The 20847-nt window shown below is 34.1% G+C and overlaps 1 protein-coding gene across 8 annotated transcripts in view; it reads right to left on the bottom strand.

The window, feature by feature from the left end:
- Nucleotides 1–20847, bottom strand: part of RANBP17 (RAN binding protein 17) — a 310785-nt gene that overhangs the window by 249314 nt on the left and 40624 nt on the right. For all 8 annotated transcript variants that reach the window (XR_014146975.1, XM_081826302.1, XM_081826303.1 and 5 more), the window contains one exon: nucleotides 2416–2521. Coding sequence is in view for 7 of the 8 variants with exons in the window: in XM_081826302.1 (XP_081682428.1) it covers nucleotides 2416–2521 (106 nt within the window). In the remaining variant the exon portion in view is untranslated. The remainder of the gene's footprint in view (nucleotides 1–2415; nucleotides 2522–20847) is intronic.

Here is a 20847-nt window from a genome sequence, read left to right as displayed (position 1 = left end):
AAAAAAAAGCAATGGATAATCAGTTACCCAATACAAGCTTTGTTTATGATCGTTGACTAGATTTTTTACTTCAAGACCACAGCCTTAGTAAGAAGCAATGGATTACTTCCCTTATATTTCTATTCTAGACAGAGGAAAACAGACTTCTAAGATCAGTGGAAAAGAATGAAAGGCTCAGAAAAAGACCTAAGAATACTGTGTAAAGATATAAGCAGCATTTCAAGTCAGTAAAGGGTGGGGTTTGCATTAACTGGTTAACACAATGGCAACTTCGGAAGAAGTATATAAAACAAATGTCAAATGTATTAAAAATTAAATATAAAAACCATAAAAGCATAAAAACCATGAAACCATAAAAGAACTAGGAGAAAATCTAGGTGAATATTTTTATTATCTAGATGTGGAACAACCTTTCTAAGCATGAACAAAGGGGAAAATATGAAGGGAAAAATTCACAGATCTCAACATATAAATATTGAAATCCATTAAAAGAGAAATTTCTAAAACAAATTAAAAACATGGAGAAAACATTTTCAAAATGAATATGAAATATTAAGATTTTGATATACCCTGAGTTCTTATAGATAAATTAAGAAAGATAATCACAAAAGAAAAGCAGCTAAATGATACAATCTATATATATTTAAAAACCACAAAGAGAAAATACAATTGGGAAAAATTGGAATGGAAAAAATATTTGACACCACTTGTAACCAAAGCAACAGAAATCAAAACAAGACATTTGTTATCTATAAACTGGCAAAGATAAGAACACTATTATCTAGAGTTCAACTGCAGAAAAAATGGTTAAGTCTCAGAGCCTTTGAGTTCAGAGAATAAACTGGTACAATTCTTCCAGAAGGTCATTTGGTGACTCTTTAAAATGCTGCAGACTATTCAACCCAGCTATTCAGCCTTTAGGAATTAACTCTAATGAAATTATTTTGACCTACATAAAGATATAACTAAAAGAACATTCACCTCAAAGCAGTTTACAATATAGAAAAATTGAGAAACAAGCTAAAATTCCAAAAACTGGGGTATGTTTAAATTATGGTACAGCTGGGGTGCCTGGGTGGCTCAGTCAGTTAAGCATCGGCCTTTGGCTCAGAGCATGATCCCAGGGTCCTGGATCGAGCCCCACGTCGGGCTCCCTGCTCACCGGGGAGCCTGCTTCTCCCTCTTCTCCCCACCACCTGTGCTCTCTCTCGCTGTCTCTCTCAAATAAATAAATAAAATCTTAAAAAAAAAAAATTATGGTACAGCTTAGAATATTTAATGTCTAGGTAAAATGTTCATAGTATTATGCTTGATTTAAAAAAAAAAAGTGTTTGTCGGGGGGGTTGGTGGAAGAGGGGTGTGTGGTAATATAGTGCTTACTATTTGCCAGGCATTGTCCTAAGCATTTTAAAAACATTGACTCATTTAATCCTTATAATAGCCCAAAATGAATTAGGTATTATTATCTCCATTTTAGTTTACAAAACAGTATTATAGTATAATTTTTGTTCAAAAAATGTTGAAAAAGACACATATAATGTACATATATCCTCAAGTATTAGTTAAAAAGACTCAAAGGTATTTAGCAAAATGACAGAAATAGTTACCTCCAAATTAATATATGACTTTTCTTTTTATTTGAAATAGTTAAGTGTTCAATAAAAACATATATTACTTAGTTAGGAAGAAAAATGTTATAAAAAATAAATTAAAATATATAGAAAACCAACTCACATGTATTATTCACATGTAGGAATTTTCCTCAGTGTTAAGGCAAGTAATTCATTGCTTCTTATTAAGACTATGGTCATGAGGTGAAAAATCTAGTCAACAATCATAAACAAAGCTTGTACTGGGTAATTGACTATCCATTGCTTTTTTTTTTTTTTAAAGATTTTATTTATTTATTTGACAGAGAGAGAGATAGCGAGAGAGGGAACACAAGCAGGGGGAGTGGGAGAGGGAGAAGCAGGCTTCCCGTGGAGCAGGGAGCCCGATGCGGGGCTCGATCCCAGGACCCTGGGATCATGACCTGAGCGGAAGGCAGACGCTTAACGACTGAGCCACCCAGGCGCCCCTATCCATTGCTTTTTGACCAGATACACTTCACCCCAATTTTGCCACCACCCAATACACAGCAATTTTGCCTGCTAAAGCAGGTCCTAAGAAATAAAAAGCAACCTAAATCTTCATCACACTCTTTGAATGCAAGTTTAAAATATATTTGACCATAATACTTACTAGAGATTTGACTTCTACAAATCAGTTAACCTCTATGCCCTGGTTTTCTCACCAATAAAAAGAAAATAATACCTTCCTCAAAAGGCCGGGTACAAAATGTTTTAACTCATAATACCAGTTCAATAACTAAATCTCTTAACTACTTCGTCTGTAAATTTTGTGGCCATTACTTACCGGCAGGATAATTCTCCATCCATAGCATCATGTTCATCTGTACTGGTATATGTTAACCTTCCTCCAACAACTGTCCCAACTAAGTATACCAGCCATGCAAGACGTCCTAATATACAACAAGAAAGAAAAATGTTTAGAAAGTATTGATAGAAACAATGCTTATTTTGCAGAAAATTCTAAAACTGGCAAAATATCTGTTCTTCCAAACAAGTGATAAACTACTGTGAACTCAGTCCCTGACAGGGTGGAGAGTGGGTTTTAAGTTTAGCAAGGCAGTGTAACAGTAAAAATGACAGACTTTAGAGCCAGAAAAAACTATGTTCAAATCCTAGTTCAAACAATTTGCTAGGTGATCTTGCCTAAGTTATTTACCTCTTTACATCTTGGGGTTTTCATCTGAAAAATGGAGAAAATAAGATCTACTGTGAAGACTTATGATTAAAATTAAATTTGGTAACAAAATACCGAAAGTAATGTCTAGATCCAGGGCTGTTAGTAAGTACTAATACGATCCAATGAGCAGCATCTTTTCTGAATGGTCAATGTCATGATCATACCAGTCTGATCATTTTTAGTATTAGTTCTGCTTGAACCATAATAGATGGTAATAAATTTATTGCCTTTGTATTTTTATGCATAACTTTTTAAAATCCAAGACTGTCACCATTCAAATCACATAGTTTGACGACCAAATCAACTTCATGGACAATATTAGCAAGGGATTAAATAACTTTACAACAGTGGCACACGTGGAATCTACAGTTTTCACCAATCTTATTTTGGGGCAGCCAAAATTGAGTGGTTCAGACATGGAGTTATTATTGAATGATTTTTATTTAAGCCTATTATTTTACATCTCTAGATTCACTGATCTATGTATCAGATTCTCCAAAAATTTTAAGACCTTTATGAATAATTAACAACATACCAATTATCTTGCTAAAAAATTTTGTGCTATTTTTAGGGACTGATTTTTCAAAGATGACCAGGATATTTCATATTACCAAAATCAATTACATTTCTGTATTGAGAAACCTTCTCAAGCGAACTGAAGTATTTTTCACAAGGTATTGACTGGAACAGTCATAAAAGAGGCTGTCCGTGCTAACTGGAAGACTTAGGAAGGATAAATACCTACAGAAAAAGAGCACATTCTTCCTATATCCATACTGTGAATACTAGCAATCATTACAACTTATCAACTCCGACTTCTGGAGAGACATCAGCCTAGTGAGGTGACAAACTTCCTGTAAGTTAGAAATACAACTTGGCAAGTATCCACATCCCCTATTCTATCATAAAACAATGAATAAATCGGAACAGACCAATTATGCAGCCTTGGACATTAACAATGTCAAACAGCCAAATTGGTGAAAACACCAATTTGATTAAGTAATTCATAAAACAGACTCAAGCTTCAAGATACGTATAATTAGTGTAAAAAAAAAAAAGTAACAGAACAAAAAGCCCATGTAGGAAACAGAAGGTATTAAGAAAGTTACCTATATATTTCAGAATCGTTTTATGATTAATATAAAAGTCTATTAATAACATACACTATCCCCTGACGACCCTACTTCCTCTTAAGTGATTTCTCTTCCACACCTCTTCTATCTCAGGATTCCAACATGGAAGTAGGTGTTCTTGATGTTCCTCATTTCCACTTCCAAAACATACTCCCTCTCCATCATAAAAGCACTCAGCTTTATATCTTATATCATCAAACTATACTACCACATACCCCTTCTGGTTGCAATAACCTACTCTCCCTCAGGTTATTTTCCCTTATTTTTTGAAGATGTTAGTTTCAGGCTTGCTGTCACTTTTTCCAATAGTATTTCTATCATAATCAGCAGTAATTTCAATATGTACAAAGATGAATCTTCCAACTCCAACAATCTTTCGTTTTACTGGGAATCTCTAACACATGAACCTATCACTTTCTTTTTTAAACAACTTTACTGAAATATAATTCACATACCATACAATTCACCCACTTAAAGTATATGACTCGTTTTTTTAAATAAATTCACAGGGTTGTACAACCACCACCATGACCTAATTTTTTAACATTTCAATCTTTCCCAAAAGAAATTCCACTCTATACCCCTTAACCCCACCCCCAGCCCTAAGTAACTACTAATCTACTTCCTGTCTCTTCAGATTTTTCCCATTCTGGACATTTCATTCGAATAGAATCATTTAACATGTGGTCTTTATAATTGTCTTCTTTCACTTAGCATAATGTGCTTTAGGATCATCCCTATTGGGAGTTTATATTGGTATTTCATTTTTTATAGCCAAAAAACCATTCCATTGTTTGAACTGATGGTTGCCAGAGGGGAGGGGGTTGGAGGATGGGCTAAATGGTTGAAGGGGAGGGGGAAACACAAGCCTCCAGTTATGGAAATGAAAAAGTCATGGGAATAAAAGGCACAGTATAGGGATTATAGTCAATGAACTATAATACCATTGTATGGTCACAGATGGTAACCACACCTGTGGTGAGAATACCATAAGGTATAGAGAAAGTTGAATTATTATGCTGTATACCTGAAACTAATGGAACACTGTGCGTCAACTATACTAAAAAAAATTCCATTGTTGGACATATCAAATTTTATTTATCTATTCATCAGCTGATGGGCATTTGGGTTGTTTCTACATTTTGGCTTTAAAAATAATGCTGCTTCTGGGGCGCCTGGGTGGCTCAGTTGGTTAAGTGACTGCCTTCGGCTCAGGTCATGATCCTGGAGTCCCTGGATCGAGTCCCGCATCGGGCTCCCTGCTCGGCAGGGAGTCTGCTTCGTCCTCTGACCCTATCCCCTCTCATGTGTTCTCTCTCTCTCATTCTCTCTCTCTCAAATAAATTAAAAAAAAAAAAAAAATCTTTAAAAAAAAAATAATGCTGCTTCTCAGAAGCAGCCCAAGTGTCTACTGACCAATGAATGGATAAGAAGACATGGGGGATATATATGTATATATATATGATGGACTATTACTCCATATACATATATGTATATGTATATACATATACATATATATATGTATATATATATGATGGAATATTACTCAGCCATAAAAAAGAATGGAATATTGCCATTTGCAATGACATGAATGGAGCTAGAATAGTATTATGCTAAGTGAAATAAGTCAGACAAATACCATGAGTTCACACATATGTGGAATTTAAGAAAAAAACAAATGAGCAAAGGGGGAAAAAAAAGAGGCAAACCAAGAAACAGACTCTTAAGTATAGAGAACAAACTGACGGTTACCAGAGGGGTGGTGGGTGAGGGGAGGAGTTAAATAGGTGGTGGGGATTAAGAAGTGCACTTGTGATGAGCACCAGGTGCTGAATGGGGAAGTGTTCAACCACTATATTGTACACCTGAAACTAATATTATACTGTATGTTAACTAACTGGAATTTAAATAAAAACTTAAAAAAATTATACTGCTATGAATATTTGTGCAGTTTTTATGTGGATATGTTTTAATTTCTCTTGGCTATATCTAGAATTGGAATTACTGAGTCATATGATACCTAGATTTTTAACATTTTGAGGAAGGGCTAAACTGCTTTCCAAAGCAGCTGTACCACTTACATTCCCACCAGCAATATAAAGGTCCAAATCCTTCTCAACACTTGTTATTTATGTCTTTTTTATTATATCCATCCGAGTGAATGTGAAGTGGTTATCTTGTAATTATGACATGTCCTACCCTGATGACTAATGGTGTTGACCATCCTCACATATGCTTACTGGCCATTTACATATCTTCTTTGGAGAAAAGTCTATTCAAATCCTTTGCTCATTTTTAAGATTTTATTTATTAGAGAGAGAGAGCACAAACAAGCAGGGAGAGGGGCTGAATGGGAAGGAGAAAGTGAGGGAGAGAGACTCTCAAGCAGACCCTGCACTGGGTGGTGGAGCCCAACTCGGGGCTCAATCCCACAACCCTGAGATAGGGATGTGAGCCGAAACCAAGAATTGGACACTTAACCGACTGAGCCACCCAGGCACCCCTCCTCTGCTCATTTTTAATTGAGTTATGTTTTTTTTTTTTTATTAGTGAGCTCTAAGAGTTCTTTATGTATTGTAGATGCAAGTTCCTTATCAGATATAGAATTTGCAAATATTTCCTCCCACTTTCTGGGTTGTATTTTCACTTTCTTGATAGTATCCTTTGAAGTAGTCTAAGACTTTTAACTGATGTAGTCCAAATTTTGAATTTTTCTTTTGTCACTTTAGCTTTTGGTGCATATCTAAGAAATCACTGCCCAACCAAAACTCATGTTTTCTTCTGAGTTTCATAGTTTTAACTCTTACATTTAGGTCTATGATTCATCTTGATTTAATTTTTGTGTATGGTGGGAGACAGTGGTTCAACTTCATTCTTTGCATGTGGTATCCAATTGTCTCAGCACCATTTGTCAAAAAGACTATCCTTTTGACATTGAATTGTCTTGCCACTCTTGTCAAAGAGCAAATGATTATAAATTGGAGGATTTCCTGGACTCTCAATTCTATTTTACTGATCTAATGTCTATCTTCATGCCAATTCCAGTCTTGATTACTGTTGCTTTTTAATAAGTTTTGAAATCAGAAGGTGTGAATCTTTAAACTTCATTCTTTTTCAAGCTTATTTTGAATATTCTGGGTTTCCCGGATTTCCTTATGAATTTCAGGATCAGTGTGTCAATTCCTGCAAAGAAGCCAGCTGGGACTTAAACAGAGATTGTGCAGAATCTGTAGGTCAATTTGGGGAGTACTGTCATCTTACCAATATTAAGTCTTCTGATCCATGACCATAGGTGTCTCCACATGTAGATCTCTAATTTCTTTCGACAATGGTTTACAGTGGTCAGTATCTAAGTATAATGCTTCTTTTTTTAAACTTATACCTAAGTATTTTATTCTTTTTGATGCTATTTTAAATTGAACTGATTTTCAGTTTTGATTAATTGGCAATATATAAGTATACTATTGATTTTATTGATCCTGTATCCTGCAACTTTATCTCTTATTAGTACTAACAGTTTTTTGGGATCTGCCATTTCTTCAGTCTCTTACAAGCTTAATGTCTTCTCTATCCTGCTTAGCTAGCTTCACTTCTTTGCTCAATCCTCAATCGTTAAAATCTCTGTCTTGCATACCACTTCAACTCCTCTCTTGCTCTGACATACTCATCTTACAACCATAATTGTTTAAATCCAATTCCCCAGGTAGTCTTTGCCTATACTCACACAATTTAATATAACTGGAGAAAGATACAACCATGCTGACCAGTCTCACTTTGTATTCACCTTTTCAGTAAGGCCTTCCAGATAACCATCATCAGTTCTTTCCCCCCATGTACGCACAAGCCATCAAAAAGTGGAGTCTATTCTTCCAAACCTTTCTAAGTATGGGCTGGATTGTAACTTTTCTGACCAACAGAATACGGTGGAATTGACATCATTCCAGTACTGGGCTTAGCCTTTAAGAGAACTGGCAGTTTCTTTCAGTCTCTTAGGAAAATGTTCACTCTGGGGAAGCCAATCACCATGTAAGAAGACCACATACCCTGAGACTATCATACTATGAGGAGGCCCAAGCTAGCAAGGCAGAGAAATGTCCACCGAGAGCCCATTCATTGAACATTTCAGCCCAGATACCAGACTTGTGAGTAAATAATCACTCAGGTGACTTCAGCGCCAGCTGTCATCTGATTACAATGCCTGAAAGATCCCAAATGAGAATCAACCGGCTGAGACTTAACAAATCTCAGAGAACACAGAGAGATGATAATACAATGACTGTTATTTGATAAGCTACTAAGTTTTGGTAAGAGATAGCGAGAACATAATCTGCCAACATTTCATACCATATATCATATCATATCATATCTCCCCTTCCCTGCTTTTTTTTTTAATTTTAGAACTTATCACTTTCTAATATAATATATATTTTACTTATTTATCTTGCTTTGTTACCTGTCTATTCCAATAGAATATCAACTGCATGATAGCAGTTATTTTTTCTGTTTGGTTGTCTATTGCATCTCCAGAGCCTAAAGCAGTGCCTAGCACATAGTAAGTTATCAAAGGACATGGGTTACTGGATTAAAAAATCATTACATAGAAAAGATAGCATGAAACAGGCAAGAAAAAGTTAACATTTTATTATCACTTGAAATATTAAAATGTAGAGTCATTACTAAAAGTGAATGTTAATGGTAATTATATTTTTATTGCTTAAATAAAACAAAACCAACCCAAAGCATACTCAACACAAGATGTGATGAAGTCTATCCTCGTTATTTGCAGACAGTCTACAGACATACCACCCTGAATGCGCCTGATCTCATCTGATCTCGGAAGCTAAGCAGGGTCAGGCCTGGTTAGTACTTGGATGGGAGATTCTCCTACTTGAAAATTTGTCTACTTGGTAAAATTTGTAACTCCAGAAATACTTGTGACCATTCATGCATAGGTGCACAACAAAATAATCTGAGTAGCCCAATGTATTCCTTTTTTTTTGCACTTTGGTGCTTTCTGTTGGTGATTTTACTGTTCAAAATACTCCCCAAGAATAGTAAAGTGCTGCATAGTGCCCCTCCATGAAAAAAAGGCTGTTATGTGTCTCATACTGAAAATACATGTGTTAGATAAGCTTTGTCCAGGCATGAGTGTTAGGGATCCTGGCTATGAGTTCAATGTTAATGAATCAATAATATACAGTAAACAAGGTGTCTTTAAACAGAAACACATATAAAACAAGGTTATATGTTCATCAATGAAAATGTTGTGACAGGAGGCTGCAGGAACTTAACCTATATTCACCCTAGAAACAATAGTTTAACATTTGCTAATTCAGTGTTCACCGCAGCTTTATAGAACATAAATACTGAATAAGAAAATTTGACTCTATTTCTCAGAATCTTACAGAAGTCATTATTAATAGATTATGCTGCAACTGTGCCTGGGACATACACATTTTGAGTAATGGATGTGAATATGAAAAACTACAAGTATAATTTTTGGTGAATGCAGTGTAATAATTCACCTGCCCCATTAATGGAAGTCATTACTTAAAAAATATCATACTGCAAATTTTCTCAAGATGAAAAATATTATTTAAATGTAAATAATAACCTTCTTAAATAATAACCTTCTTTATATATTTTATCAATTTAGATTTCTAGATACTGGTTTTTCTTAAAGCAAGTTTGACTATTACTAAAAATAATAGCAAACATTTATATGATATTTTCTGTGTACTAGGTACTATTCTAAACATTGTATCTATTACCTATACTTACATTCATTTAATGTCACAAATGTTCCTATTAAAAACTGCAGAGAGGGGCGCCTGGGTGGCTCAGTTGGTTAAGCGACTGCCTTCGGCTCAGGTCATGATCCTGGAGTCCCGGGATCGAGTCCCACATCGGGCTCCCTGCTCAGCGGGGGGTCTGCTTCTCCCTCTGACCCTCTTCCCTCTCGTGCTCTCTGTCTCTCATTCTCTCTCTCAAATAAATAAATAAAATCTTTAAAAAAAAAAAAACCTGCAGAGATATGATTCCATACAGGCAATGGAGTTACAAGAGTCTGTTCTCATACCATTAGGAGATACATACCACTATCTCTCAAGATGGATGAAAGGGAATACTCAAACAGCACAGTTGTCAATTAGCTGGACAAACCTTGATGATCCAACAATATCTTATGATCCAAGAATCCCTCAAGTGTTTAACACATTTTAATTCCCAATCCGGAATTTTTCTCTGTCTCCCAAGTTTTGACCACAGATGAGACTGCATCTACCTTTGGGATCAGGTCTAGGGTCTTTTATTCTTCCTTTGATTCCCAAACCACTCACGATAAAACCAAGTATATGTGACACATGAAATGAGTATGTGTTGAATAGCTGAATTTAAAATAAGAAAACTTATTTTGGGGGTTCATCACTAATGTAAACACAGAAACATCTGCCTACTAACTCTTGATAAAAACAAGCCTACTTGAAAATAGTCAAAGAATTCACCATGCATGTAATTTTTGTATTTCTCTGTTGAAACATCAATATTAAAAAAAATGGAGGCAGCACAATTTAGCTACCATGAGCATAGGCTTGGTCCAAATCCTGCCTGTACTATTAATAATGCTAGTTACTTAATTTCTCATTTTTAATTCTCTTATTTATAAATATGAGGGTAATAATTATACCTGGCTCACAGGCTTGTGACAAGCACTAAATAGTACTTTGCATGTAAAGTACTCATAATAATGCTTCTTACAAGTGCTCACTAAATGTTGACTATTACTACTATTATTATAAAATAGCCATCCCCTTTTTAGTTCTTCTATATCAAACCTACGAAAACCAAAACGTACCAATGTTACTTTTATATGTTCATCGTTAAGTTTTACTTTAAAAGCTCCTCATGAAAATTAAGTCACAATATTTAAAAATTTTTAAGTTCTTTTGTCCCTACCAGATACTTGTTGCAATTAGAGCTAATTACCATTAGCCATATATATTTTCTTAATGCTGTTTGTCAAACAAAGCAAAAAACTGTAAAGTGAAAATAAAATTTCCAAATAAAACACACTTAGAAAAGCATGTGCCTTTCTATGTGTCGTGTTTTGCTGTAGGGCTATAACTAAATATGTGTAAGTATGGGGTAGGGTGAGAAGGGGGAGACCCCATGCCCAAAGGATTGAACCTCACTAGGAGAAAAATGTTTTTTCAGTGCAGTTGATGAGTATCACTGTCCAATAATAAAAAGATAAAAGATACTAAATATGACATGAATTTCTCAAATTTAAATTTTTTATTGTTTAATTCCTTTTATTCTGTGACTCTGAAATTAAGGTTTATACATCAAGAAACACTATGCAAAAATAACATGGGATCAACTGTGAGTATTTTTTTCTCCAATTATGGTAAATTCTGAACGGAAGTTTGTTTATTCGGAGGAAAAATAGAATATTTACTCTCCTTGTTTTAGAAAGCACTGACTCCTATCATACAAGAAACAAAAGCAGGCATTTCTTAACCCTTAGAAACTTAACAACCACTGACTGAATAAATTAGGATTAGTGTTAGAAATCAACATTGGAATATAAAGGATTATTAAATTATCAAACATAATTTTCATATTTAACTGAATGAGAAATAATATGAGAAAATAATATTTCTCATACATATCCTTTCCCTAAACCTCAACAATTTTAGACTGACAATATTCAAAATCATAAATGTTACTTTGGTTATAGAATTTTGTCCACAAAGTTTAAAGAACAATGTAAATCCATAAATCAAAATTACATTTAGAAATTTAAATATCCAATACATAAGTTTCACATCTATAAATTCATTTTGAATCTCATCTTTATAATGAGACTAAATTTCCATTATAATTTTCCATTTTTCTATTTATTCTGAAATGTTCAGGGCACTTGTTTTAGCAGCTGTTCAAGCACAGAACATTTTTTCCTTTAACAAAATAATTATTGCTGTAATAATCTGTAATTATGGTTTATAACTGCAATAATCCCAAAGAAATCAGTCATTACCATAGATCACAAGTAATCGTTAACTACTGTTAATGACCTATTTCTTAGGGATTATTGTTTTTGTAAACCATGACCATATCACCACAAATATGGAAGAGCAAGACAATATAATACAAATGAGATCATAATATAATAATAAACTTATTTTGTAACATTAAAAGCCATTAAGCATCTAAATTAAAGCAAACATAACGAGAGCATATAATTTTCTTTGTTCAACACTAACTGAAGTGTTTAGTCTGCAAAAAGAAACTGAATACTGCTACATATGGTGGTATAAAATAGAGCCACATTAGGCACTTTTTGTAATATAAAACAATCATTTTTAAGTAGAACACAGATATCTTTAAAAGGCAGACTCCTTCCCAATGACAAAAAAAAAAAAAAAAAGGAAACAAATGTTAAAAATTTTCTATATATTGGGCATTAGAGACTGAAATGTTATTAAAACTACATAGTAAATGCAACCATAAAAACTCCTTGAATTTATATTAATCAAGAATCAGGTCTTACTTAATTCATTCAATAGACCTATTTAAATATCAATAAAGGGGCGCCTGGGTGGCTCAGTTGGTTAAGCGACTGCCTTCAGCTCAGGTCATGATCCTGGAGTCCCGGGATCGAGTCCCGCATCGGGCTCCCTGCTCAGCAGGGAGTCTGCTTCTCCCTCTGCCCTCTTCCCTCTTGTGCTCTCTCTCTCTCATTCTCTCTCTAATAAATAAATAAAATCTTTAAAAAATAAATAAATAAATAAATATCAATAAATTATTACATTGAAGTTAATTCCATTTGTGTATCTCAGAACAGCTACACTTCCATTCAGTACCCTTTTGTAGGAAAACAGGTATTATTTTATAACTGAATCTTTTTACTTTTTACATTGCAAAGTAATATTTGATATATAAGAAGCCATGTGTAATGGATATGAAGTGCAATGAAACAAAACACCTTTAATCCCCTATCCAACTTAAGAACCAACGCTACCCCTCCTCAAACATATCCCCTTACCTGCTACCCTAGATGTAACCATGATCCTGTATTTGGCGCTTACTATTCTCTGAAAATTTTTTTTCATTTTATCACTTATGCATATACTCCTAAATAATATATTTTTAGTCTCATTTGTTTTGGAGCTTTAAGTGTTTCATACCACATACAGTTTCCTGAAAATTGCGTTACTTCACTAGCTATCGTATCTCTGACATTCATCATAAGTATACCTGTACTTCATTCATTTTTATTGTTACAGAATACTGTATTATATAAGCACATTATATATATGTATATGGGTATTTGAGCTGTTTCCACTTTGTGCCTTTAAGAACAAGTAGACCATGAACATTCAGTCTTTCAGTCTCACAGGACCTGTGGAGAAGAGATTTTCTAGAGGACATTCCTAAGACTGCAAGTACCAGGCCAGCAGGGATTCAAATGTTCCACTTTGCAAAATAACATCAAACTGACTTCCATCCCATTTCTAATTGATTTACTTTATATTCCTACCACAAGTGTGTAAGAATTCCCTTTGATCTACATTCTCCTATAAGATTTCTTATTTTTGCCAACCTACTGGGAGTAAAATGGTATCTCATGTGCCTTATGTTTCTAAAATACTCAAGTGTATGGGTTCATTTATAATTATTTTTGCAATTTAGTTTTAGTTTAATTGCAAACTGGTAAGAATGTGGACACTCTGATGCTATATGACTGAAATTTGTTGAGACTTGCTTTATATGCAAATACTTGTTCACAACTTTTTAAAACTGACATGCAATTCCCATTATAACATTATATTAGTTTCAAGTGTAAAATATAATGATTTGATATTCGTATATATTAGGAAATGATCACCACATTAAGTCCAGTTAACATTTATCACCTCCCATAGTCACCAACTTTTTTTATGATAAGGTCTTTTAAGATTTATTCCCTCAACAACTTTCAAATATATAATACAGTACTATTAACTATAGTCACCACGCTGTACATTACATCCCCATGACTTATTTATTTAAAAGTGGAAGCTTATACCTTTTGACCACATTCACCCACTTTGCCCACCCCCCACTCCCCTCCTCTGGCAACCACGAATCTGTTCTCTATATTTATGGGTTCAGTTTTTTGTTACATTTTATTTTCAGATTCTACATATAAGTGAGATCATACGGTATTAGTCTTTCTTTGTCTGACTTACTTCACTTAGCATGATGTCCCAAGGATCCATCTTTGTTGTCACAAATGGCAAGATTTCATTCTTTTTCATGGCTGAATAATATTCCATTTCTCTCTCTCTCTCTCTCTCACACACACACACACACAACTTTCTCCATTCATCCATCAACGGACATTTAGATTGCTCCCAGGTCTTGCTATCGTAAATAAAGCTGCAGTGAACATGGGGGTGTAGATATCTTTTCAAGTTAGTGTTTTTGTTTTCTCTGAATAAATAGAGAGAGGCAGAATTGCTGGATATGATGGTAGCACTATCTTTAATTTTATGAGGAACTTCCATACTGTTTTCCATAGTGGCTACATCAATTTACATTCCCACCAACAGTGAATGAGGCTTCCCTTTTCTCTACATCTTTGCCAACACTTGTTTTCTCTTGTCTTTCAGATAAAAGTCATTCTAACAGGTGTGAGGTGCTTTCATTGTGGTTTTGATTTCCATTTCCCTGATGACTAGTGATGTTGAGCACCTTTTGATGCATCTGTAGTTGCTGAGTTGTATGAGTTCTTTACATATTTTGGATATTAACCTTTCATCAGATATATATGTTTGCAAATATTTTCTCCCGTTGGGTAGGTTACCTTTTCATTCTGTTAATGAAAACTTTCAATGAAGAACCTCAGCAAAGATCTATTGGTAGAAAACATTCTGGTTTTGTCTGAAAATGTCTTTTGTTTGTCCTTGTTCTTGAAAGGTACTTTTGCTGACATATAATCATAGGATTGCTGTTATTTTGGCTCAAGTTTTAAAAAATAATATTCTACCATCCTCTGGCTTACATTTTTACTATTGAGAAGTAAGTTTATCAGTCTATTTTATACTTCTCAAGCTGCTTTGGAGATAATCTGTCTCTGGGACTACACAGTATGCCTAAAAAAAATTTTTTTTTTGACTGGTATATGTTGGGGCTTGCTGTATCAATGGATTCATGTCTTCCATTAATTCCAAAAAAATTCTCAAATAGATTATCTTCATTATTGCCTCTGTTCCATCTTCTCTATTCTGTTTTCCTGGGATTGATTTGACACCCTGATGTTTCATCCCATCCTTTAACTTCTTTTTTAATATTCTCACTTCCTTGTTTCTCTACATTCTTAAAAATTTCTTCAAACCTAACTGCCAATTTGCTAATTCTTTTCTTAGCTAGGTCTAATTTACTGTTTTACACATCCACTAAATTTTAGATCACAAAAGTTTTTCTTCAATATTAAAAAGTTTTACCTGAGTCTTCTTCAATCTGCCTTAGTCATTTGTCATACCCTTGTTTGCTATTTTGTTACTCTATTTTTCATTTCTTTAAACATTTCATACATAATTATTTTATATTCCCATCCAATTCCAGTATCTTAAGTCCTTGGGAGGGTCTAAGTCAAATAGGTAATTTATTGTTTCTGTTAGTGCTCACTGATGACATCTTGTTTCATTATTCGTGTACTTGTTATTTTTAAAATTATGAGCACTCATTTGGTGATGTGAATCTGCAGGATTCTCAAGGCCCTAAATTATGCTTGCTATTCATCAGAGAAGGCTTTAATTTACTTTTTTGCTGGAAGCCAAGGGGCTCTATCATTTTGGCACCACTTTATCCCCTTTCAAGGGTCCAACTTAATATATAAATCTAAGTTCAGTTACACATACCTTGCTACAGGCCTAAGGCCTTGCCACCAACTGAATCACTGCCTTTGAACGCAAAACTGCCTTTTGCCTTTGTTTGCTGCTGGCTAGTCCCATTCTGGTTAAAGTTCATTTTTTTGAGGGAGAAATAGTCAGAAGAGGTCGGGGGGGGGGCTGGTGGACAGAGGAGTGGAGAGTAGCAGAGGGGAGGAGAAGGAACCTCAAAAATTTCATGTACTCATTTCAAGCCCAGCAATGCATTAAAAAGTTTATCCAGGAGCTGACTGTTTTGCATCTGAAAAGCCTTTCAGAGCAACAAGCTGACCACAAAGAAGTGAAAGCTACTACTGATTCTTTACTATTAAAAAGAAGCAAACACTATTGGGATATAAACCAAAAAGAAAAATGTAATTTTACAGGCAGCTGGCCATAACATAATTGAGTTAATGAGGAAAACAAATCTGAAAAGACTATACGGGATGCCATTGAGTCATTAGACAAAAAAAAAAAACACCTTTCAAAAATACTACAACACAGGCTTACAGGGCAACCACATAGCTACAAAAAGATACCTAATGGAAAAGACAAGGAGGGATGAAAATCCAGCCTGTACTCTACACACCAATCTGTGCACTCTACTGTGGTGCATCTGCACTTAAGGTGCACAAAGACACCAAATGTACTACTGAGCTAATAAGAAAGTAAAATAAATCCTCAAAGGCCAAAATGATGTGAGGGCTAAAATCTAGAGACATAAGCATGGAAAAAACTAGAGAACCCGAGTTTCTCCTTGATGGACAAAGGACAAAGCCAGGGCATGTCCAATGTGAGGAGCCCAACAAAAGCTGAGACACAGTTACACCCTTACTGAATAAAATGAACTGGAGGGGGAAAAAAACCTGCCCTTGGCAGAGAAAGACAACAGAGAAACTTGTCTGACTTGACTTTAACATTAGGTAGGAGGAGGAAAAAACCCTCAAGTCAGACCTCACATGGTTTGTGGCCTTAATACAGACATCAGTGTGATATGAAGAACCTTATTCTAAGGAAATAGGTTCACAAGGTATTGAGTTGGTAGTCCTCCTCCACCTCATTCAGTTAATGGACTAAATATTCCAATTAAAGGACAGGATGGTCAGAATGGTTTTTTTTTAAAAAGAAAGAACTATATACTAAGAGTGAGGTACTTTAAATATGAAGACACAGACAGACTGGAAGTAAATGCATGGATAAGGATATACTTTGTAAACAGAGAGCATAAGAAGGCACTGACGTCAGTAATATCAGGTAAGACTGATTTCAAGATGAAAGATTTTAATAGGAAAGACAAAACAATTATAGATATCTATATGAAGCAAAAATTGACAATTAAAAGTAGCTAAGACAAATCCACAATTCTATTTAGAGATTATAACAGCTCTCCCTATAAATAATAGAAATAGATCAAAACAAAACAAAAATCAGTAAAGACAAAGAATACATGAACAACACTATTAAAACCATCTTGACTTAATTTCTATTTATAAACTGCTATTCCCAAATGGTAAAATACATATTCTTTTCAAGTGTACATGGTATGTTTACCAGGACATACCATATGCTAGGTCATAAAACAAGTCTCAATAAATTTTAAGTTTGAAATCCTATAAGATAATCTTTGAACAACATAGAATTAGAAATCAGCAACAATAAGAAAACTTCTAAGAAAACCCCAAATACTTGGAAATAAAAAACACATGCTTCAAATTCCATAAATTAACAAAGAAATACAGATTAGAAAACATTTTTAACTAAGTGATTATAAAAATATCAAAATTCATGAGATGCAGCTACAACAATACTTAACAATGAAATTCATAACTTTAAATGTTTCTACTAGAAAAATACAAAAAATCTAAAACTCAAAGATGTGGAATCTCTATCTAAAATTAGGCAGGAAAAAGATGAAATAAAATCAATAGTATAAGGCAGAAAATAATAAAGCTAAAATAACTTATGAAATAAAAAAATGAACAAACAATAAAGAAAATCAATAAAACTAGAAGTTGGTTCTTTGAAAAGATTAACAAAATTGATAAATATCTAATTGGGGTCAATGAGGGGAAAAGAAAAAAAAGGCAACAACTGTCAATGTCCAGAATGAGGAGGGGCGCCTGGGTGGCTCAGTCATTAAATGTCTGCCTTCAGCTCAGGTCATGATCCCAGGGTCCTAGGATCCAGCCCCGCTTCCGGCTCTCTGCTCAGCAGGAAGCCTGCTTCTCCCTCTCCGACTCCCCCCTGCTTGTGTTCCCTCTCTCGCTGTGTCTCTCATTGTCAAATAAATAAAATCTTAAAAAACTAAACAAAAAAAAGAATGAGGGGTGGGTGGGTAAAATGGGTGAACAGGTCAAAAGTTAAAAACTTCCAGTCGAAAACTAAGTCATGGGGATAGAATATACAACATGGTGACTATAGTTAATACTGTATTGCATATTTGAAAACTGCTAAGTGGGTAGATATTTTAAAGTTCTCATCACAAGAAGAAAGTAATTTTATAACTATGTATGGTGATAGATGTTAACTAGACTTACTGTGGTGAGCATTTTGCAATATATACAAATATCAAATCATTATGTTGGATACCTGAAACTAATAATGTTCTACGTCAAGTATGCTTCAGTTAAAAAAAAAAAAAAAAAAGAACGAAAGGAACATCATTTCAGATCCTATAGACAGTAAAGGAATAATAACAGAATATTAGAAATAACTTTATTCCAAAAAATTTAAAAATAGGACAAATTCGCGAAAGATACAAATGACTAAATTTAAGCCCAGGAGAAACAGAAAATTTGAATAGTCCTATATCAATTGAAGAAATCAAATTTGTAATTCTAAACCTTCTAGGCCCACCACTGACTTTGCCGGTGAATTCTATAAAACTTCTAAGAAAGAAATAATACTCATACTCCACAAACTCTTTCAGAAGATAAAGAAAGAAGAGGAATCACTTCCTGACTCATTTTATGAGGCCAGTACTACCCTGTTACCAAAACCAGGCAAAGGCATCACAAGAAAATAAAACTACAGACAAATATCCTTCATGAACATCAATATAAAGTAAAAATTTTTTTTTGCAAACTGAATCTAACCCTATATAAATGAAAACTATATCATAACCAAGTAGGATTTATCCTGAGAATATAAAGCTAGTTTAACACAGAAAAATCAATCAATGTAATTCACTATATTGGTAAAAAAAGAGAAAAAACAGTTCATTTGAATAGGTGGATAAAAAGCATTAAAACAAAAATGCCGCATTCATTATAAATAGCCGGAGGAATAGAAGGGAATTTCCTCAAATTTATTATGAACATCCTTTAAAAAACCTACAGATAACATCCTACATCAATGGTGAAAGGCTCAATGCTTTATATGTACAAATAGAAACAAGGCCAGACTATCCACTCTCACCACTTTTATTCAACATTGTACCGAAGGTCCTACCAGTGGAATAAGGCAAGAAAAAGAAATAAAAAGCATGAAGACAAGACATTAAACTGTCTTTATTTGCAGATGACATGTCATATGTAACAATCCAGAAGAATCCACAAAAAAGCTATTAGAATAAGTAAATTTAGCAAAATCATAGGACACAAAGAGAAAAATCAATTCTGGTTTTATAGAGTAGCAGAGAATAATTATAAAATTTACAATACCATCAAAAATATATAGTAATAAATTTAGTGAAACATTTTTAATACCTGTGCACTGAAAGCAATAAAACATTGCAAAGAAAATTAAGGGACAACTATATTAGTGGAACAATATGCCATGTCCATGAACTGGAAGACTCAATACTGTTAAGATTGCCCAAATGGATGCATAGATTGAGGCAACCCCAATCAAAATTCTAGTGAGATTTTTTTTAAAGAAATTAACAAGCTGATGCTAAAATTAATATAGAAAGGCAAAAGACTTGGAACAGACAAAACCGTCTTGAGAAACAAGAATGAGATGGGAGTACTTAGATTACCTGATTTCAAGACTTACAAAGTTACAGTAACTAAGACAGTATAACACTAACATAAGGAAGGACATATAGATCAATGGTACAGAATAGAGTCCGGTAATAAACCTCAGCCTTTTATAATCAATTGATTTTGACAAAGGTGTTACAATAAATCAACAGGGAAAAAGATATTGTTTCAGCAAATGGTGCTGGAACTACTATATAACTGTATGGGGTGAGGAGGAGGCTTACTGTTAACTCACACTATTCACAAAAATTAACCCTAAGTGGTTCTGACTTAAACATAATAGCTAAAAACTATTAAACTTCTAGAAGAAAACACAGAATATCATCTCTGTGACTTGGGTGGCAGATTTCTTAAATACAAAAAGCACAAGCCAGAAAGAAAAACTTGAAAAGGCAGGTCATCAAAATTTAAAACTTTTGCTCTTTGAAAAATAGTTAAGAAGATACACCACAGGCAGGGAGAAAATACTTGCAAAGATATATTGGAAAGAGAGATTATATATAGAATATATAAAACACTCTTAAAATTCCAATAAGAATACGTATAAAAGAACAAACAACCCAATTTAAAATTGGGCAAATATGTGAACAAACATTTCACAAAAGAAGATATATGAATGGGCAAAAAGCACACAACCATTATCAGGGAAATGCAAATTAAAACCACAATGAGACACTATTATTAGATACCCAGTAGAATGGCTAAAGTTAAGAAGAGAATATCAAATCATGATGCAGATGTGGAGCAAATGAAACTCTCACACATTGCTAATGAGAATGAAAAATGGTACACTTTGTAAAACAGTATAGCAGTATCCTATAATATTAAACATACATTTCTCATATGACCCAGCAATCTTAGGTATTTACCCATGAGAAATAAAAATTTAAGTAGATACAAAGACTTGTCTGCAAATGTTCATAGCACCATAATTCATAATAGCCCCAAAACTGAAAGTGGAATTCAAATGTCCATCACACAGTGACTAGATAAAATATGGTAAAGTCA

This window comes from Leptonychotes weddellii, chromosome 7 (assembly GCF_054177405.1).
Source record: "Leptonychotes weddellii isolate Sample4059 chromosome 7, ASM5417740v2, whole genome shotgun sequence".
Classification (NCBI taxonomy): Eukaryota; Metazoa; Chordata; class Mammalia; order Carnivora; family Phocidae; genus Leptonychotes; species Leptonychotes weddellii.
This window is presented reverse-complemented; position numbering and strand designations above follow the sequence as displayed.